This window comes from Oncorhynchus mykiss, chromosome 26 (genome assembly GCF_013265735.2).
Source record: "Oncorhynchus mykiss isolate Arlee chromosome 26, USDA_OmykA_1.1, whole genome shotgun sequence".
Taxonomy (NCBI): Eukaryota; Metazoa; Chordata; class Actinopteri; order Salmoniformes; family Salmonidae; genus Oncorhynchus; species Oncorhynchus mykiss.
This window is the reverse complement of record NC_048590.1, coordinates 4705480-4728454: the sequence shown is the minus strand read 5'-3', so window position 1 is coordinate 4728454 and position 22975 is coordinate 4705480. Positions and strand designations below refer to the sequence as shown.

The following is a 22975-nucleotide window of genomic DNA, read 5'->3' as shown; positions in this document are numbered from 1 at the left end:
GGTTAGCAACCCACCTTAGAAGGACACTAAAACACCCATGGCTGGAGGTAGACTTGTCCAGGTTACCAACCCACCTTAGAAGGTCACTAAAACACCCATGGCTGCTGGAGGTAGACTTGTCCAGGTTAGCAAGCCACCTTAGAAGGACACAAAAACACCCATGGCTGGAGGTAGACTTGTCCAGGTTAGCAACCCACCTTAGAAGGACACTAAAACACCCATGGCTGCTGGAGGTAGACTTGTCCAGGTTAGCAACCCACCTTAGAAGGACACTAAAACACCCATGGCTGGAGGTAGACTTGTTCAGGTTAGCAACCCACCTTAGAAGGACACTAAAACACCCATGGCTGGAGGTAGACTTGTCCAGGTTACCAACCCACCTTAGAAGGACACTAAAACACCCATGGCTGGAGGTAGACTTGTCCAGGTTAGCAACCCACCTTAGAAGGACACTAAAACACCCATGGCTGGAGGTAGACTTGTCCAGGTTACCAACCCACCTTAAAAGGACACTAAAACACCCATGGCTGGAGGTAGACTTGTCCAGGTTAGCAACCCACCTTAGAAGGACACTAAAACACCCATGGCTGGAGGTAGACTTGTCCAGGTTACCAACCCACCTTAGAAGGTCACTAAAACACCCATGGCTGGAGGTAGACTTGTCCAGGTTACCAACCCACCTTAGAAGGACACTAAAACACCCATGGCTGCTGGAGGTAGACTTGTCCAGGTTACCAACCCACCTTAGAAGGTCACTAAAACACCCATGGCTGGAGGTAGACTTGTCCAGGTTACCAACCCACCTTAGAAGGACACTAAAACACCCATGGCTGGAGGTAGACTTGTCCAGGTTAGCAACCCACCTTAGAAGGACACTAAAACACCCATGGCTGGAGGTAGACTTGTCCAGGTTACCAACCCACCTTAGAAGGTCACTAAAACACCCATGGACACTAAAACACCCATGGCTGGAGGTAGACTTGTCCAGGTTACCAACCCACCTTAGAAGGACACTAAAACACCCATGGCTGGAGGTAGACTTGTCCAGGTTACCAACCCACCTTAGAAGGTCACTAAAACACCCATGGCTGGAGGTAGACTTGTCCAGGTTACCAACCCACCTTAGAAGGTCACTAAAACACCCATGGCTGGAGGTAGACTTGTCCAGGTTACCAACCCACCTTAGAAGGTCACTAAAACACCCATGGCTGGAGGTAGACTTATCCAGGTTACCAACCCACCTTAGAAGGACACTAAAACACCCATGGCTGGAGGTAGACTTGTCCAGGTCGTAGAAAAAGGGGACCATATAACAACTAGTGCTTTTTCCCATTTCAGTTTCTGCACTTTTCTATTCTAAATTATATATTTTAATGTTTCCTTATACAGTGTATTATATGTCAATATGAAAGTGTCATCTTGAAACCAATGAGTTTAATATTTTGTCTTTACAGAAATGAAACACTCATGTCTTTCTCTTTGACACACCCGATGGCCTTGAAGTGTTTTTCCACTTCTAATTTCCTCCCTGTCCTTTTGTTTTTCTCGCTCTCTCTCTCCTTCTCTCTTTCTCTCCTTCTCTTTCTCTCTTTCTCTCTCTCTCTCCTTCATGCAGCATGATGAGGAATAGAAGGGGTTGAGGTTGATTATGGGGGTTGTGTGTTTTCTACGTGATGTAATTCAAGTCCTAGTAATCAATTATCTTAGTTCTATCAACGGTCAGTTAAAATGTCTGATCGTTGTCGACACACACACACACACACATAGGTGAAGCTCTGTGTCAAAGTTCAAACTCCCTTTTTCTATATCTGGTTTGTAAATGTGTATACTATGCTGATTTCATGACTCTTAATTCAGTTTTCTTCGCTGAAGACTGCATTGTTTTGCATGCCAAAGGGAAAACATCTCTGTCCGTACAATACCTCAGTCTTGTTTTTTTAAGTCAGGGTTTTCGTATTACTTTTGCCAAATTAAATCTTTTGCAATTTTATTTCGTATTTACAGAATTAGGAAATGAAACGATTTAGCCTGCTATAATATATGCAGATCATTTGTCCAGCCCTTTATAAACTACCCTATATAAAATAATAATACAAATAAATGATTGAAAATAATATTTTACTAAAGAAATGTAGTCTTGTTCTTTTTGACTAGTAACTAACAATACTCCAGCAGACTTTTGCAATATTTTTTATAAAAGGTTCACAGCATCACCTTGGAAATCACTGCTTTCCTATCTTTATATACAGTATGCACTCATAATGATATATTGATGCTATACTCTTACATTCGTTTGTCTATGAGTTACTATAACCGTATGCTAACTGATTTAGAAACTGTGCTGTTGTTCAAAGAAGCATGACCAAATTAATGTTGTTTTTGATATTTGATAGATACTTTGTAATTATTTTCCAACACATATATATATATATATATATATATATATATATATATATATATATAATCCATAACTCCCTAGTTAGTCTGACTGCCTTAAACTATATGAATGTATGTTAATGTGACGGTAATGGTTTGTTTCTATTAGCCAATACATTCACTATGTGACGGGTAATGCTTTGTTTCTATTGGTCAATACATTCACTATGTTCTATTGTCTGTGTGTGATGTCACTTTCAACCTGAAGTCTAATAAACCTATATACACTCACTTAATTACATGTGGAAAATCCATTGCGATGATTTGCTCGTTGACGGGTAAAGTTTGCGTAGAAAGGGAAGTTTAGCTACAACATAATCGTGTTGTTATTATTAGATTACAAATGAAGACATCGATCTGTGTTCCAATACTCATACTCACCCCACTAACCATATTATTTGTGACGTGAATTGAGTATATAGTATGCTTCTTGGTCGGGGTATGGCTATAGTTAGTATGACAAAAGTTCCCGGATGTTGTACTAAATCCACCAAAATACGAAGTGTACATGCAGTGGACACACTTTCCGTGCTTTTAGGACCCATAATGCAATTCTTCAGAAAATGGGCGTGGCCTCACAACGTTTTCAGATTTCAAGAATATGGCAGAAAATATGCAGAGGAGAGCGGATTGCTTTAGCTAATTATGACTAATGTTGAGCAATGTAATAACTTTTAAAATAAGTTTTGTACCGCACGTTATGTTGGCTGACAACTTATTATCTACGCTGTCCTTACTGCTGTAATGCTATGCAGTTCGTATGTACCGGTATGTTAGCTAGTTACCTAACGTTAATTGGCTACTAATAGATCAAACTTGCCAGGCAGTATATTAACGATCTGCCTATCTAATTACCCAACGTTTATTGACTTGATTATTCACATCATTCTTAGCTAAGTGGTATAGTCGTTGTGCGTTTCAATCGACATTGTTACCTATGGCTATCTATTCCCGATTTCAGAGCGCACTCTCGCAGAATAACTGATGAATTTACAAAACGCTCAACACCCGTAGAATACGGCCGGTGTCAATAAACGTCAGCAAAAAATAAATAAACGCAATTAAATTGTTGCCAGGAGCAGTTCCATTCACCAATGCTCTGGATAACATGAAAACAGCCTAACCAGGTCTGTTAGGCCGAGTAAAACGGTCGGAGTGAGGTGTTCTTTAAGTAGCTAGCCAACGTTAGCCAGTTAGCTTGGGTGCTTGACTGCCGTTGAACGCTCGGATCAACACTACTCCTCGCGTGCACTCAACGGACAATCTGGTGTTCTTTAAGTAGCTAGCCGACGTTAGCCAGTTAGCTTGGGTGCTTGACTGCCGTTGAACGCTCGGATCAACACTACTCCTCGCGTGCACTCAACGGACAATCTGGTGTTCTTTAAGTAGCTAGCCGACGTTAGCCAGTTAGCTTGGGTGCCTGACTGCCGTTGAACGCTCGGATCAACACTACTCCTCGCGTGCACTCAACGGACAATCTGGTGTTCTTTAAGTAGCTAGCCGACGTTAGCCAGTTAGCTTGGGTGCTTGACTGCCGTTGAACGCTCGGATCAACACTACTCCTCGCGTGCACTCAACGGACAATCTGGTGTTCTTTAAGTAGCTAGCCGACGTTAGCCAGTTAGCTTGGGTGCTTGACTGCCGTTGAACGCTCGGATCAACACTACTCCTCGCGTGCACTCAACGGACAATCTGGTGTTCTTTAAGTAGCTAGCCGACGTTAGCCAGTTAGATTGGGTGCTTGACTGCCGTTGAACGCTCGGATCAACACTACTCCTCGCGTGCACTCAACGGACAATCTGGTGTTCTTTAAGTAGCTAGCCGACGTTAGCCAGTTAGCTTGGGTGCTTGACTGCCGTTGAACGCTCGGATCAACACTACTCCTCGTGTGCTCAACTCAAACGCTCTCAATTTTACAAACGGACAATCTGGCAACGCTCTGGATTTGACGAAGGCCCAGAGAGCGCACTGTGGCACTCCAGATTTGAATTATACAAACACACACACGAAATCGTAAAATGTTTAGCTAGTCATTTGTTAATAACGCTCCAGCAGGTATATCTCTCTAGTCACCCCCAAAACCAATTCTTTCTTTGGCCGCCTCTCCTTCCAGTTCTCTGCTGCCAATGACTGGAACGCACTACAAAAATCTCTGAAACTGGAAACACTTATCTCCCTCACTAGCTTTAAGCACCAACTGTCAGAGCAGCTCACAGATTACTGCACCTGTACATAGCCCACCTATAATTTATCCCAAACAACTACCTCTTTCCCTACTGTATTTAATTTATTTATTTATTTTTCTCCTTTGCACCCCATTATTTTTATTTCTACTTTGCACATTCTTCCACTGCAAATCTACCATTCCAGTGTTTTACTTGCTATATTGTATTTACTTTGCCACCATGGCCTTTTTTTGCCTTTACCTCCCTTATCTCACCTCATTTGCTCACATCGTATATAGACTTGTTTCTACTGTATTATTGACTGTATGTTTGTTTTATTCCATGTGTAACTCTGTGTTGTTGTTTGTGTCGAACTGCTTTGCTTTATCTTGGCCAGGTCGCAATTGCAAATGAGAACTTGTTCTCAACTAGCCTACCTGGTTAAATAAAGGTGATCTGGTCTACCTGGTTAAATAAAGGTGATCTGGTCTACCTGGTTAAATAAAGGTGAAATAAATGAAAATAAATAAATAAATAATGCTTACAAGCGGTTGCATAGCAACAGCGTCAACTTCCGGGTAGACGGGCGAGACTCTAGTACGCTCAACTGAAACAATACCGTTTGGTTTACAGTATACTAAAGTGACCTAATAGTATATAGTAATACTCATTAAGTAAGTAGTGTACAGTATGTTAGTATGGGTGTTCGAACACAGCAGTGAACTAATAGTATATAGTATATACTCATTAAGTATGTAGTGTACAGTATGTTAGTATGGGTATTAGAACACAGCTAATGAATTTGTATGTTTTCACACATGGACACTGCTCCTTCAGAGGTCAGAGATCAAGCAGCTGGAAGGAGAGATCTTCAGAGAACACTGTTTGTACCCTGGACACAGGAAGACCAACGTCATAGTGACCAACAGGTACATTATGGAAGACTTCAGTTCAACGTGACTCGTGCCTCAGGGGTAGACAGTTTGTGTTTGTATATTGGGGATACTGGTTTGGGAAGACACTTAAACCTGAAAAAGGTATTTTTTAACAAATTGTGCGTTCAAGGGAAGTATTCAGACCCCTAGACTTTTTTTCCCACATTTTTGTTACTTTACAGCTTTATTCTAAAATGGATTAAATAAATACAAATTCTCAGCAATCTACACACCCCATAATGACATCACCATACCCCATAATGACATCACAATACCCCATAATGACATCACAATACCCCATAGTGACATCATCATACCCCATAATGATATCACAATACCCCATAATGACAAATTGAAAACAGGTTTGCAGACATTTTTGCAAATGTATTACAAATAAAAAATATAAATACCTTATTTATGTAAGTATTTAGACCCTTTGCTATGAGACTTGAAATTGAGCTCAGGTGCATCCTGTTTCCATTGATCATATTTGAGATGTTTCCACAACTTGATTGGACTCCACCTATGGTAAATTCAATTGATTGGATATGATTTGGAAAGGCACACACAACAAATCGGGTCCAGTCAATTGAATTTACCACAGGTGGACTCCAATCAAGTTGTAGAAACATCTCAAGGATGATCAATGGAAACAAGATGCACCTGAGCTCAATTTCGAGTCTCATAGCAAAAGGTCTGAATACTTATGTAAATAAGGTATTTCAGTTTTTTAATTTGTAATAAATTAGCAACATTTTGTAAAAACCTGTTTTAGCTTTGTTATTGGGTAGTGTATTTAGATTGTTGAGGGATTAAAATGTATTTAATCAATTTTAGACTAAGGTAACGTAACAAATGAAGGGAAAGGGTCTGAATACTTTCTGAATGCACCGTGTGTAAAACTACAGGACCAGTCAAACGTTTGGACACACCTGCACATTCCAGGGTTCTAGAACACCTGCTCATTCCAGGGTTCTAGAACACCTGCTCATTCCAGGGTTCTAGAACACCTGCTCATTCCAGGGTTCTAGAACACCTGCTCATTCCAGGGTTTTTCTTTATTTTCAACTGTTTTCTACATTGTAGAATAATAGTGAAGACATCAACACTATGAAATAACACATATGGAATCATGTAGTGACCAAAAAAAAGTGTTAAATAAATAAATATATTTGAGATTATTCAAAGTAGCCACCCTTTGCCTTGATGACAGCTTTGCACACTCTTGGCATTCTCTCAACCAGCTTCACCTGGAATGCTTTTCCAACAGTCTTGCAGGAGTTCCCACATATGCTGAGCACTTGTTGGCTGCTTTTCCTTCGCTCTGGGGTCCAACTCATCCCAAACCATCTCAATTGGGTTGAGGTCTGGTGATTGTGGAGGCCAGGTCATCTGATGCAGCACTCCATTACTCTCCTTGGTCAAATAGCCCTTACACAGCCTGGAGGTGTGTTGGGTCATTGTCCTGTTGCTAAACAAAAGATAGTCCCACTAAGCGCAAACCAGGTGGGATGCGTATCGCTGTAGAATGCTGTGGTAGCCATGCTGGTAAGTATGTCTTGAATTCTAAATAAATCACAGAAAGTGTCACCAGCAAAGCACCTCCACACCATCACACCTCCTCCTCCTTCATGCTTCACGGTGGGAACCACACATGCGGAGATCATCCGTTCACCACCTCTGCATCTTACGAGAAGACATTGCGGTTGGAACCGAAAATCTCATATTTGGACTCATCAGGACAGATTTCTACCAGTCTAATGTCCATTGCTCGTGTTTCTAGACCCAAGCAAGTTTCTTCTTCTTGTTGGTGTCCTTTAGTAGTGGGTTTCTTTGCAGCAAATTGACCATGGAGGTCTGATTCACACAGTCTGCTCTGAACAGTTGATGTTGAGATGTGTCTGCTACTTGAACTCTGTTAAGCGTTTATTTGGGCTGCAATCTGAGGTGCAGTTAACTTTAATGAACTTATCCTCTGCAGCAGAGGTAACTCTGGGTCTTCCTTTCCTGTGGCGGTCCTCATGAGAGACAGTTTCATCATAGCGCTTGATGGTTTTTGCGAACAGCGCTTGAAGAAACTATCAAAGTTCTTGACATTTTCCGGATTGACTGACCTTCATGTCTTAAAGTCATGATGGACTGTCTTTTCTCTTTGATTATTTGAGCTGTTCTTGCCATAATATGGACTTTGTATTAGCCCTATTTGGTAAATCTTCTGTATACCACCTCTACCTTGTCACAACACAACCGATTGGCTCAACCGCATTAAGAAGGAAAGAAATTCCACAAATGTACTTTTAACAAGGCACACCTGATAATTGAAACCCATTCCAGGTGACTACCTCGTGATGCTGGTTGAGAGAATGCCAAGAGTGTGCAAAGCTGTCATCAAGCTACTTTAAATAATCTTTTGATAACTTTTTTTGGTTACTACATGCTTCCAATATGTGTTATTTCATCGTTTTGATGTCTTCACTAAAATAAATAGTTTAAAAAAAAACTAGAATGAGTAGGTGTCTCCAAACTTTTGACTGGTACTGTAGATAGACAGACGGATACGATACAGAGTATATCTACAGTATCGATATATTCATTAAACACTCCTGCATTCGTTGTGTATGAATGAACGTTACTGTCGGTGAAGTAGAATTATTGTGATATTGAGGTTGTCATGTATTTTCACCTTCTGCCCCGCGACATCTCTTCTCCTCCTACAGGAGAGTGATGTGTGTGAAGGAGGTGGAGTTTGTGGGGCACTTCAACAAAGAGTGGGAGTGTCTGTTTGAGCATTTCTCAAGGCCTCCGTACGTGGAAGGAGGAGACCTGATGATCTACTGCAAGGTCTGCCTGAGACATTTTACCTGACACATTAAATAGCATCCTTAGGTCCAGTCGGGAACTATTTAAAAGTCACTCGCTTGCTTACTTACTTAGTTACTTGCGTCCTTATCTCCTTGGGTTTTGTATTGGACTGAATCTCTTTGTAGGACTATAGGAACAGAACAAGTTGTATTGGACTGAATCTATAGGAACAGAACCAGTTGTATTGGACTGAATCTATAGGAACAGAACCAGTTGTATTGGACTGAATCTATAGGAACAGAACCAGTTGTATTGGACTGAATCTATAGGAACAGAACAAGTTGTATTTGGACTGAATCTATAGGAACAGAACCAGTTGTATTGGACTGAATCTATAGGAACAGAACCAGTTGTATTGGACTGAATCTATAGGAACAGAACAAGTTGTATTTGGACTGAATCTATAGGAACAGAACAAGTTGTATTGGACTGAATCTATAGGAACAGAACAAGTTGTATTGGACTGAATCTATAGGAACAGAACAAGTTGTATTGGACTGAATCTATTAGGAACAGAACAAGTTGTATTGGACTGAATCTATAGGAACAGAACAAGTTGTATTGGACTGAATCTATAGGAACAGAACCAGTTGTATTGGACTGAATCTATAGGAACAGAACCAGTTGTATTGGACTGAATCTATAGGAACAGAACAAGTTGTATTGGACTGAATCTATAGGAACAGAACAAGTTGTATTGGACTGAATCTATAGGAACAGAACAAGTTGTATTGGACTGAATCTCTTTGTCTGACGGCAGGAACAGAACAAGCTGAAGTTCCAAAAGAGAGATGGACAGGAACCCATGAGAGTGCTGCACCTCAAGAACCCTGCCACTGCCCAGGTCCCGATAATACACCTTTATGTGTGTGTGTGTGTGTGTGTGTGTGTGCTTGTGTTCGACCCACAGTACCTAACGGCCTCTCCTCCTCCTCTGTAGAAACTGTGTGAGGCCATAGAGCAGGCCCAGTCGGCCCAGAGGCAGCATCGGATGGTGAAGCAAAAATCACAGCGCTTTCTCAAACTGGGAGACAAGTGTTGATGTCATCGCCGGCCCGGAACGATGTCATGTTTACCCGGAACGATGTCATGGTTACCCAGAATGATGTCACCGCTTCCCGGAACGATGTCACCGCTGCCCGGCATGAAGTCCTGATTACCCAGAATGATGTCATAGTTACCCAGCCTGATGTGATCGCTACTCAGTAGGTGATCACCACCCAGAATGATGTCATGGTTACCCAGCCTGATGTGATCGCTACTCAGTAGGTGATCACCACCCAGAATGATGTCATAGTTACCCAGCCTGATGTGATCGCTACTCAGTAGGTGATCACCACCCATAATGATGTCATAGTTACCCAGCCTGATGTGATCGCTACTCAGTAGGTGATCACCACCCATAATGATGTCATAGTTACCCAGCCTGATGTGATCGCTACTCAGTAGGTGATCACCACCCAGAATGATGTCATAGTTACCCAGCCTGATGTGATTGCTACTCAGTAGGTGATCACCACCCAGAATGATGTCATGGTTACCCAGAATGATGTCACAGTTACCCAGCCTGATGTGATCGCTACTCAGTAGGTGATCACCACCCAGAATGATGTCATAGTTAACCAGCCTGACGTGATCACTACTCAGTAGGTGATCACCACCCAGAATGTCACCACTGCTCAGCCGGTACACTGTTCCTGCTACTGTACTGCCCAGCCCAACACACTGCTACTGTACTGCCCAGCCCAACACACTGCTACTGTACTGCCCAGCCCAACACACTGCTACTGTACTGCCCAGCCCAACACACTGCTACTGCCCAGCCCAACACACTGCTACTGTACAGCCCAACACACTGCTACTGTACTGCCCAGCCCAACCCAACACACTGCTACTGCCCAGCCCAACACACTGCTACTGCCCAGCCCAACACACTGCCACTGTACTGCCCAGCCCAACACACTGCTACTGTACTGCCCAGCCCAACACACTGCTACTGCCCAACCCAACACACTGCTACTGCCCAGCCCAACACACTGCTACTGCCCAGCCCAACACACTGCTACTGCCCAGCCCAACACACTGCTACTGTACTGCCCAGCCCAACACACTGCTACTGTACTGCCCAGCCCAACACACTGCTACTGCCCAGCCCAACACACTGCTACTGCCCAGCCCAACACACTGCTACTGCCCAACCCAACACACTGCTACTGCCCAGCCCAACACACTGCTACTGCCCAGCCCAACACACTGCTACTGCCCAGCCCAACACACTGCTACTGTACTGCCCAGCCCAACACACTGCTACTGTACTGCCCAGCCCAACACACTGCTACTGTACTGCCCAGCCCAACACACTGCTACTGCCCAGCCCAACACACTGCTACTGTACTGCCCAGCCCAACACACTGCTACTGTACTGCCCAGCCCAACACACTGCTACTGCCCAGCCCAACACACTGCTACTGTACTGCCCAGCCCAACACACTGCTACTGTACTGCCCAGCCCAACACACTGCTACTGCCCAGCCCAACACACTGCTACTGCCCTGCCCAACACACTGCTACTGCCCAGCCCAACACATTGCTACTGTACTGCCCAGCCCAACACACTGCTACTGTACTGCCCAGCCCAACACACTGCTACTGTACTGCCCAGCCCAACACACTGCTACTGTACTGCCCAGCCCAACACACTGCTACTGCCCAGCCCAACACACTGCTACTGCCCAGCCCAACACACTGCCACTGTACTGCCCAGCCCAACACACTGCTACTGTACTGCCCAGCCCAACACACTGCTACTGCCCAGCCCAACACACTGCTACTGCCCTGCCCAACACACTGCTACTGCCCAGCCCAACACATTGCTACTGTACTGCCCAGCCCAACACACTGCTACTGCCCAGCCCAACACACTGCTACTGCCCAGCCCAACACACTGCTACTGTACTGCCCAGCCCAACACACTGCTACTGTACTGCCCAGCCCAACACACTGCTACTGTACTGCCCAGCCCAACACACTGCTACTGTACTGCCCAGCCCAACACACTGCTACTGCCCAGCCCAACACACTGCTACTGTACTGCCCAACACACTGCTACTGTACTGCCCAGCCCAACACACTGCTACTGCCCAGCCCAGCCCAACACACTGCTACTGCCCAGCCCAACACACTGCTACTGTACTGCCCAGCCCAACACACTGCTACTGCCCAGCCCAACACACTGCTACTGTACTGCCCAACACACATTTGCACTAAAAAAGCCATGCATTAGTGTTTACAGTCATGTTTACTAATGAGTCACTGCTGCCTTATGGAGAAGAAATCAAATCTGATAATTTGACTGTTATTAAATAATTTTGATAATATCTGAATTAATGATAGGAAGGTTGTTGTTTTTCGTTGGCACAGATCCCTCCAGACTCAATGATAGGAAGGTTGTTGTTTTTCGTTGACACAGATCCCTCCAGAATCAATGATAGGAAGGTTGTTGTTTTTCGTTGACACAGATCCCTCCAGACTCAATGATAGGAAGGTTGTTGTTTTTCGTTGACACAGATCCCTCCAGAATCAATGATAGGAAGGTTGTTGTTTTTCGTTGACACAGATCCCTCCAGAATCAATGATTTGTAATTGAAAAGGGGTACAATAAAAAACAATATATATATAAATTAGACAAAGGATCTATAAAAATGTGTTTGTTTTTGTCTTTGCTTTTCTTGGTAATGTTTACAGATGTCTGATTTTAAGGGTGTCAATTATTCGTTGATCTGACTGCTGTACAAACAGAGGTGAATTTATACATGGACGATGGTATTGACAAGTCAGTTATTCATCGTTTCCACAGGTTTATCTTGTTTTTGGAGGAGAAATATGCACTTAACTCTTTCAAATGTCCCCTTTTGATGAACAATCATGTTCCTGACACAATATCAATCTGTCTTGAAATGGGAGGTCATTTTGTAATACCTGTTAGTTCATGTAAAGTGATGTACTGTACACATCTACAGTATAGACTACGTAGACCAGGTAAGAGTCCAATGACCGGTGTACTGAAAACTATGCATTTCATATATGTTGCTGTCATCTATTCAAATAACTACGTATGAGCCATATTCTGTCCTAATCTATCCTGCTGACCTTGGTGTATTAAATAAATCATTGAACACAAACAATTAAATATTTTAAATATACATTGTCTCTGTGCGTATTTAGCTAATCTATAATAACAAGGAGGAACGTCAACGACCTAGCTAATCGAGTTAGGTTATATCGTATGATACGAGGAGGAAGCCAACAGAGTTAGGTTATATCGTATGATACAAGGAGGAAGCCAACAGAGTTAGGTTATATCGTATGATACGAGGAGGAAGCCAACAGAGTTAGGTTATATCATATGATACAAGGAGGAAGCCAACAGAGTTAGGTTATATCATATGATACGAGGAGGGAAGCCAATGACCTAGCTAATTGAGTTAGGTTATATCATATGATACGAGGAGGGGAGCCAATGACCTAGCTAATTGAGTTAGGTTATATCATATGATACAGGGAGGAACATCAACGACCTAGCTAATTGAGTTAGGTTATATCATATGATACAAGGAGAAAATCACCAGGTTGTACACAGTTACAGTATTGCACACTACGTCCCAAATCACACACTATTCCCCTATGGGCCCTGGTCAAATGTAGTGCACTACATAGGGAATAGGGTGCCATTTAGGATGCATGGTGTGTAACAGTTAACAGTAGCTGTGTGTGTGACTCATAAAGACCGTGTGTTTCTACCAGCGTATCAAACGTGAATGAGAAGCGACAGCCTCTAATGCCTCTTCTTACGACCCTGAGGTTTCACAGCTCGGATGTCCTGCTGTGTGCTGTTCAAAGCCGTCCAGTCAAACAGTCCTACGTCCGTCCGGAGTACTGAAACGCACTTACACACACGTGAAAGTATATTGTCAAAAGTGGTAGTGGCTACGAGTGATGAAGGAGACCCCGCTGTGAACAAAGCAGACAAACAGTCCAACACTAGTAAGGAATACCAGACAGAGATACTGACACACTACACACTTTAAACACGATGTGCTGCTGGTAGAGTCTACTGGTGTATATTTCCCACTGTCAACAGGTTCAAAGCAGACCAATCAAAAAGCCAGTACTAGGTGAGGAACAGCAGAATGGAGTAGACTACTGAAACACATTATACTAGGTGAGGAACAGCAGAATGGAGCAGACTACTGAAACACATTATACTAGGTGAGGAACAGCAGAATGGAGCAGACTACTGAAACACATTATACTAGGTGAGGAACAGCAGAATGGAGCAGACTACTGAAACACATTATACTAGGTGAGGAACAGCAGAATGGAGTAGACTACTGAAACACAGGTAAGGAACAGCATAATGGAGCAGACTACTGAAACACATTATACTAGGTGAGGAACAGCAGAATGGAGTAGACTACTGAAACACATTATACTAGGTGAGGAACAGCAGAATGGAGCAGACTACTGAAACACATACTAGGTGAGGAACAGCAGAATGGAGTAGACTACTGAAACACATTATACTAGGTAAGGAACAGCAGAATGGAGCAGACTACTGAAACACATTATACTAGGTGAGGAACAGCAGAATGGAGCAGACTACTGAAACACATTATACTAGGTGAGGAACAGCAGAATGGAGTAGACTACTGAAACACATTATACTAGGTGAGGAACAGCAGAATGGAGCAGACTACTGAAACACATTATACTAGGTGAGGAACAGCAGAATGGAGCAGACTACTGAAACACATTATACTAGGTGAGGAACAGCAGAATGGAGCAGACTACTGAAACACATTATACTAGGTGAGGAACAGCAGAATGGAGTAGACTACTGCAACACATTATACTAGGTGAGGAACAGCAGAATGGAGTAGACTACTGAAACACATTATACTAGGTGAGGAACAGCAGAATGGAGTAGACTACTGAAACACATTATACTAGGTGAGGAACAGCAGAATGGAGCAGACTACTGAAACACATTATACTAGGTGAGGAACAGCAGAATGGAGCAGACTACTGAAACACATTATACTAGGTGAGGAACAGCAGAATGGAGCAGACTACTGAAACACATTATACTAGGTGAGGAACAGCAGAATGGAGTAGACTACTGAAACACATTATACTAGGTGAGGAACAGCAGAATGGAGCAGACTACTGAAACACATTATACTAGGTGAGGAACAGCAGAATGGAGTAGACTACTGAAACACATTATACTAGGTGAGGAACAGCAGAATGGAGTAGACTACTGAAACACATTATACTAGGTGAGGAACAGCAGAATGGAGTAGACTACTGAAACGTACTAGGTAAGGAACAGCAGAATGGAGCAGACTACTGAAACACATTATACTAGGTAAGGAACAGCAGAATGGAGTAGACTACTGAAACACATTATACTGGGTGAGGAACAGCAGAATGGAGTAGACTCCTGAAACACATTATACTAGGTGAGGAACAGCAGAATGGAGTAGACTACTGAAACGTACTAGGTAAGGAACAGCAGAATGGAGCAGACTACTGAAACACATTATACTAGGTGAGGAACAGCAGAATGGAGTAGACTCCTGAAACACATTATACTAGGTGAGGAACAGCAGAATGGAGTAGACTACTGAAACGTACTAGGTAAGGAACAGCAGAATGGAGCAGACTACTGAAACACATTATACTAGGTGAGGAACAGCAGAATGGAGTAGACTACTGAAACACATTATACTGGGTGAGGAACAGCAGAATGGAGTAGACTCCTGAAACACATTATACTAGGTGAGGAACAGCAGAATGGAGTAGACTACTGAAACACAGGTGAGGAACAGCAGAATGGAGTAGACTACTGAAACACATTATACTAGGTGAGGAACAGCAGAATGGAGTAGACTCCTGAAACACATTATACTAGGTGAGGAACAGCAGAATGGAGTAGACTACTGAAACGTACTAGGTAAGGAACAGCAGAATGGAGCAGACTACTGAAACACATTATACTAGGTAAGGAACAGCAGAATGGAGTAGACTACTGAAACACATTATACTGGGTAAGGAACAGCAGAATAGAGTAGACTACTGAAACACATTATACTAGGTGAGGAACAACAGAATGGAGTAGACTACTGAAACACAGGTGAGGAACAGCAGAATGGAGTAGACTACTGAAACACATACTAGGTGAGGAACAGCAGAATGGAGTAGACTACTGAAACACATTATACTAGGTGAGGAACAGCAGAATGGAGCAGACTACTGAAACACATTATACTAGGTAAGGAACAGCAGAATGGAGTAGACTACTGAAACACATTATACTAGGTAAGGAACAGCATAATGGAGTAGACTCCTGAAACACATTATACTAGATCAGGAACAGCAGAATGGAGCTGACTACTGAAACACATTATACTAGGTAAGGAACAGCATAATGGAGTAGACTCCTGAAACACATTATACTAGATCAGGAACAGCAGAATGGAGTAGACTACTGAAACACATTATACTAGGTGAGGAACAGCATAATGGAGTAGACTCCTGAAACACATTATACTAGATCAGGAACAGCAGAATGGAGTAGACTACTGAAACACATTATACTAGGTGAGGAACATCATAATGGAGTAGACTACTGAAACACATTATACTAGGTGAGGAACAGCAGAATGGAGTAGACTACTGAAACACATTATACTGGGTGAGGAACAGCATAATGGAGTAGACTACTGAAACACATTATACTAGGTGAGGAACAGCAGAATGGAGTAGACTACTGAAACACATTATACTAGGTGAGGAACAGCAGAATGGAGTAGACTACTGAAACACATTATACTGGGTGAGGAACAGCATAATGGAGTAGACTACTGAAACACATTATACTAGGTGAGGAACAGCAGAATGGAGTAGACTACTGAAACACATTATACTGGGTGAGGAACAGCATAATGGAGTAGACTACTGAAACACATTATACAAGGTGAGGAACAGCAGAATGGAGTAGACTACTGAAACATTATACATGTGGTGGTGGTAGGGCCTTCTAGTAGTAAAAAGATAAAATAACTACAGTTGAAGTCGGAAGTTTACGTACACTTAGGTTGGAGTCATTAAAACTCATTAAAACCACTCCACAAATTTCTTGTTAACAAAATATAGTTTTGGCAAGTCGGTTAGGACATCTACTTTGTTCATGACACAAGTAATTTTTCCAAAAATTGTTAACAGACAGATTATTTAACTTATAATTCACTGCATCACAATTCCAGTGGGTCAGAAGTTTACATACACTATGTTGAGTGTGCCTTTAAACAGCTTGGAAAATTCCAGAAAATGATGTCATTGCTTTAGAAGCTTCTGATAGGCTAATTGACATAATTTGAGTCAATTGGAGGTGTACCTGTGGGTGTATTTCAAGTGTACGTAAACTCCATTAATCTCATCGAGTCAGAAAGGTAGGAGAGAGGAAGACGCACGGTTTAAAGTGTCCGTCTCCCATTAATCTCATCCAGTCAGAAAGGTAGGAGAGAGGAAGACGCGCGGTTTAAAGTGTCAGTCTCCCATTAATCTCATCGAGTCAGAAAGGTAGGAGAAAGGAAGACACGCGGTTTAAAGTGTCCGTCTCCCATTAATCTCATTGAGTCAGAAAGGTAGGAGAGAGGAAGACGCGCGGTTTAAAGTGTCCGTCTCCCATTAATCTCATCGAGTCAGAAAGGTAGGAGAGAGGAAGACGCGCGGTTTAAAGTGTCCGTCTCCCATTAATCTCATCGAGTCAGAAAGGTAGGAGAGAGGAAGACGCGCGGTTTAAAGTGTCCGTCTCCCATTAATCTCATCGAGTCAGAAAGGTAGGAGAGAGGAAGACGCGCGGTTTAAAGTGTCCGTCTCCCATTAATCTCATCGAGTCAGAAAGGTAGGAGAGAGGAAGACGCGCGGTTTAAAGTGTCCGTCTCCCATTAATCTCATAGAGTCAGAAAGGTAGGAGAGAGGAAGACGCGCGGTTTAAAGTGTCCGTCTCCCATTAATCTCATCGAGTCAGAAAGGTAGGAGAGAGGAAGACGCGCGGTTTAAAGTGTCCGTCTCCCATTAATCTCATCGAGTCAGAAAGGTAGGAGAGAGGAAGACGCGCGGTTTAAAGTGTCCGTCTCCCATTAATCTCATCGAGTCAGAAAGGTAGGAGAGAGGAAGACGCGCGGTTTAAAGTGTCCGTCTCCCATTAATCTCATCGAGTCAGAAAGGTAGGAGAGAGGAAGACGCGCGGTTTAAAGTGTCCGTCTCCCATTAATCTCATCGAGTCAGAAAGGTAGGAGAGAGGAAGACGCGCGGTTTAAAGTGTCCGTTTCCCATTAATCTCATCGAGTCAGAAAGGTAGGAGAGAGGAAGACGCGCGGTTTAAAGTGTCCGTCTCCCATTAATCTCATCGAGTCAGAAAGGTAGGAGAGAGGAAGACGCGCGGTTTAAAGTGTCCGTCTTCCATTAATCTCATCGAGTCAGAAAGGTAGGAGAGAGGAAGACGCGCGGTTTAAAGTGTCCGTCTCCCATTAATCTCATCGAGTCAGAAAGGTAGGAGAGAGGAAGACGCGCGGTTTAAAGTGTCCGTCTCCCATTAATCTCATCGAGTCAGAAAGGTAGGAGAGAGGAAGACGCGTGGTTTAAAGTGTGCGTAAACTCCATTAATCTCATCGAGTCAGAAAGGTAGGAGAGAGGAAGACGCGCGGTTTAAAGTGTCCGTCTCCCATTAATCTCATCGAGTCAGAAAGGTAGGAGAGAGGAAGACGCGCGGTTTAAAGTGTCCGTCTCCCATTAATCTCATCGAGTCAGAAAGGTAGGAGAGAGGAAGACCCGCGGTTTAAAGTGTCCGTCTCCCATTAATCTCATCGAGTCAGAAAGGTAGGAGAGAGGAAGACACGCGGTTTAAAGTGTCCGTCTCCCATTAATCTCATCGAGTCAGAAAGGTAGGAGAGAGGAAGACACGCGGTTTAAAGTGTCCGTCTCCCATTAATCTCATCGAGTCAGAAAGGTAGGAGAGAGGAAGACGCACGGTTTAAAGTGTCCGTCTCCCATTAATCTCATCGAGTCAGAAAGGTAGGAGAGAGGAAGACGCGCGGTTTAAAGTGTCCGTCTCCCATTAATCTCATCGAGTCAGAAAGGTAGGAGAGAGGAAGACGCGCGGTTTAAAGTGTCCGTCTCCCATTAATCTCATCGAGTCAGAAAGGTAGGAGAGAGGAAGACGCGCGGTTTAAAGTGTCCGTCTCCCATTAATCTCATCGAGTCAGAAAGGTAGGAGAGAGGAAGACGCACGGTTTAAAGTGTCCGTCTCCCATTAATCTCATCGAGTCAGAAAGGTATTGAGAGAGGAAGACGCGCGGTTTAAAGTGTCCGTCTCCCATTAATCTCATCGAGTCAGAAAGGTAGGAGAGAGGAAGACGCGCGGTTTAAAGTGTCCGTCTCCCATTAATCTCATCGAGTCAGAAAGGTAGGAGAGAGGAAGACGCACGGTTTAAAGTGTCCGTCTCCCATTAATCTCATCGAGTCAGAAAGGTAGGAGAGAGGAAGACGCGCGGTTTAAAGTGTCAGTCTCCCATTAATCTCATCGAGTCAGAAAGGTAGGAGAGAGGAAGACGCACGGTTTAAAGTGTCCGTCTCCCATTAATCTCATCGAGTCAGAAAGGTAGGAGAGAGGAAGACGCGCGGTTTAAAGTGTCAGTCTCCCATTAATCTCATCGAGTCAGAAAGGTAGGAGAGAGGAAGACGCGCGGTTTAAAGTGTCAGTCTCCCATTAATCTCATCGAGTCAGAAAGGTAGGAGAGAGGAAGACGCACGGTTTAAAGTGTCCGTCTCCCATTAATCTCATCGAGTCAGAAAGGTAGGAGAGAGGAAGACGCGGGGTTTAAAGTGTCCGTCTCCCATTAATCTCATCGAGTCAGAAAGGTAGGAGAGAGGAAGACGCGCGGTTTAAAGTGTCCGTCTCCCATTAATCTCATCGAGTCAGAAAGGTAGGAGAGAGGAAGACGCGCGGTTTAAAGTGTCCGTCTCCCATTAATCTCATCGAGTCAGAAAGGTAGGAGAGAGGAAGACGCGCGGTTTAAAGTGTCAGTCTCCCATTAATCTCATCGAGTCAGAAAGGTAGGAGAGAGGAAGACGCGCGGTTTAAAGTGTCAGTCTCCCATTAATCTCATCGAGTCAGAAAGGTAGGAGAGAGGAAGACGCGCGGTTTAAAGTGTCCGTCTCCCATTAATCTCATCGAGTCAGAAAGGTAGGAGAGAGGAAGACGCGCGGTTTAAAGTGTCAGTCTCCCATTAATCTCATCGAGTCAGAAAGGTAGGAGAGAGGAAGACGCGCGGTTTAAAGTGTCCGTCTCCCATTAATCTCATCGAGTCAGAAAGGTAGGAGAGAGGAAGACGCGTGCTTTAAAGTGTGATTTGGCTTCTGCACATAGGAATTCATTATAACAACGTTACCTCTAATATTATTCAAAGTAGCCGGAGTTAATGCAAATGTATGCAGCGCATCTCATTAACATCTCATTAACATCTCATTAATCCTGTTGACATTACTATTGTTATTATTCAGAGTGTAGTTAACAAAATGCAGTGTTATTCATGTTTTTAAACCTCGGCTTTGTACTTTCTTTTTCCTTTTGATCGTCTGGCGGGGGTTTCTGATGAAATGACTGAGACACTGTAATTACGGATTCATCTGAGGACAGACTAAAGTGTATTGTACGATTGCGTTATGAAGATACACTGAGTGTTACGAAACAGGAGTAACTTTATAATATTGAGCTGTTCCCTCTCTCTCCCCCCCCCCCCCCTCCCCCTCAGAACAGCCTCAATTCATCGGGTCATGGACTCTACTAGGTGTCGAAAAGGGTTCCACAATGTTGACTCCAATGCTTCCCACAGTTGTGTCAAGTTGGCCGGGATGTCCTTTGGGTGGTGGACCATTCTTGATACACACGGGGAAACTGTTGAGTGTGGAAAAAACCCAGCTACATTGCAGTTCTTGACACTCAAACTGGGGTCCTTCTACCATAAAGACACTTCAATCTTTTGTCTTGCCCTTTCACCCTCTGAACGGCTCACATACACAATCCATGTCTCTATTGTCTCAAGGCTTCAAATCTTAAACCTGTCTCCTCCCCTTCATCTCCACTGATTTTTGTTTAACTAGGCAAGTCAGTTAATAACAAATTCTTATTTACAATGGCGACCAACCCACGGCCAAACCCTAACCCGGATGACGCTGGGCCAATTGTGCGCCGCCCTATGGGTCTCCCAATCACGGCCGGTTGTGATAAAGCCTGGATTGGAACCAAGGTCTGTAGTGACGCCTCTAGCACTGAGATGCAGTGCCTTAGACCGCTGTGATACAGCCTGGAATCGAACCAGGGTCTGTAGTGACGCCTCTAGCACTGAGATGCAGTGCCTTAGACCGCTGTGATACAGCCTGGAATCGAACCAGGGTCTGTAGTACCTTAGACCACTCTGATACAGCCTGGAATCGAACCAGGTTCTGTAGTGACGCCTCTAGCACTGAGATGCAGTGCCTTAGACCGCTGTGATACAGTCTGGAATCGAACCAGGGTCTGTAGTGACGCCTCTAGCCCTGAGATGCAGTGCCTTAGACCGCTGTGATACAGCCTGGAATCGAACCAGGGTCTGTAGTGACGCCTCTAGCACTGAGATGCAGTGCCTTAGACCGCTGTGATACAGCCTGGAATGGAACCAGGGTCTGTAGTACCTTAGACCACTGCGCGACTCGGGAGACCCTGATTGAAGTGGATTTAGGAGACATCAATAAGTGATTTATAGCTTTCACCTCTATTTACCTGGTCAGTCTGTCACGGTGATGTTCCTAATGTTTTGTACACTCGGTGGATTATCAAACAAATGTTTAAATATTTTTTATGAAGGAAAAAACAATTCTTATAAGTCAGAACAATGAGTTTTAGCAGGCAGTGTTTCCACAGGATTTCACATCTGGAGAAGCCATCTCTTGGGGTAAAATATAAATGGCCATCACAAGGCCATCACAAGGCCATTACAAGGCATGATGACTGAGAGATTTACACTCAGTTGAGGGTTTTCCAGACCAAACTGGGAACTAAAGAAAAAGCCTCCTCCCAGGCTTGTGTCTCCTGGACTGCAGTACCCTGCCTTGTCCTCTGGGTGGTATCCAGGCTTGTCTCCTGGACTGCAGTACCCTGTCTTGTCCTCTGGGTGGTATCCAGGCTTGTCTCCTGGACTGCAGTACCCTGTCTTGTCCTCTGGGTGGTATCCAGGCTTGTCTCCTGGACTGCAGTACCCTGTCTTGTCCTCTGGGTGGTATCCAGGCTTGTCTCCTGGACTGCAGTACCCTGTCTTGTCCTCTGGGTGGTATCCAGGCTTGTCTCCTGGACTGCAGTACCCTGTCTTGTCCTCATGGTGGTATCCAGGCTTGTCTCCTGGACTGCAGTACCCTGTCTTGTCCTCTGGGTGGTATCCAGGCTTGTCTCCTGGACTGCAGTTCCCTGTCTTGTCCTCTGGGTGGTATCCAGGCTTGTCTCCTGGACTGCAGTACCCTGTCTTGTCCTCTGGGTGGTACCCAGGCTTGTCTCCTGGACTGCAGTTCCCTGTCTTGTCCTCTGGGTGGTATCCAGGCTTGTCTCCTGGACTGCAGTACCCTGTCTTGTCCTCTGGGTGGTATCCAGGCTTGTCTCCTGGACTGCAGTACCCTGTCTTGTCCTCTGGGTGGTATCCAGGCTTGTCTCCTGGACTGCAGTACCCTGTCTTGGTTAGAGAGATGGATTAGAGTACACTACACCAAGAGGTTGATGTCGGCTTTAGGTTAGAGAGAGATGGATTACAGTACACTACACCAAGAGGTTGATGTCGGCTTTAGGTTAGAGAGAGATGGATTACAGTACACTACACCAAGAGGTCCATGCAGGCTTTAGGTTAGAGAGATAGATTACAGTACACTACACCAAGAGGTCTATGTAGGCGTTAGAAGGTTCTAGAGAGATGGAATAGTTTGTTAAGGAATTTCTAAAACACTTGTGACACATTTATTTTGTTAACATTGTTTAGCAAAGTGGACCTCCTGTTAACACAGGTTCACACCACAATGGTTCCTTGTCATGAAATGTCACAGTATGTCTACTAGACACACTAACTACTGAAGTTAGTCAACATTGTCTACTAGACACACTAACTACTGAAGTTAGTCAACATTGTCTGGTCACCACACACTAACTACTGAAGTTAGTCAACATTGTCTAGTCATCACACACTAACTACTGAAGTTAGTCAACATTGTCTAGTCATCACACACTAACTACTGAGGTTAGTCAACATTGTCTGGTCACCACACACTAACTACTGAAGTTAGTCAACATTGTCTAGTCATCACACACTAACTACTGAAGTTAGTCAACATTGTCTGGTCACCACACACTAACTACTGAAGTTACAGTCAACATTGTCTAGTCACCACACACTAACTACTGAAGTTACAGTCAACATTGTCTGGTCACCACAC

The 22975-nt window shown here is 44.0% G+C and overlaps 1 protein-coding gene across 2 annotated transcripts in view; it reads left to right on the top strand.

The window, feature by feature from the left end:
• The window catches only part of LOC110526851 (vacuolar protein sorting-associated protein 13C), a 253457-nt gene extending 243654 nt beyond the window's left edge, over nt 1-9803 (top strand). For both annotated transcript variants that reach the window (XM_036963884.1, XM_036963883.1), the window contains 4 exons: nt 5439-5530; nt 8254-8377; nt 9159-9242; nt 9339-9803. In XM_036963884.1, the coding sequence (XP_036819779.1) occupies nt 5439-5530; nt 8254-8377; nt 9159-9242; nt 9339-9440 (402 nt within the window). In that variant the 3' untranslated portion in view covers nt 9441-9803. The remainder of the gene's footprint in view (nt 1-5438; nt 5531-8253; nt 8378-9158; nt 9243-9338) is intronic.
• Nucleotides 9804-22975: the final 13172 nt, after the last annotated feature.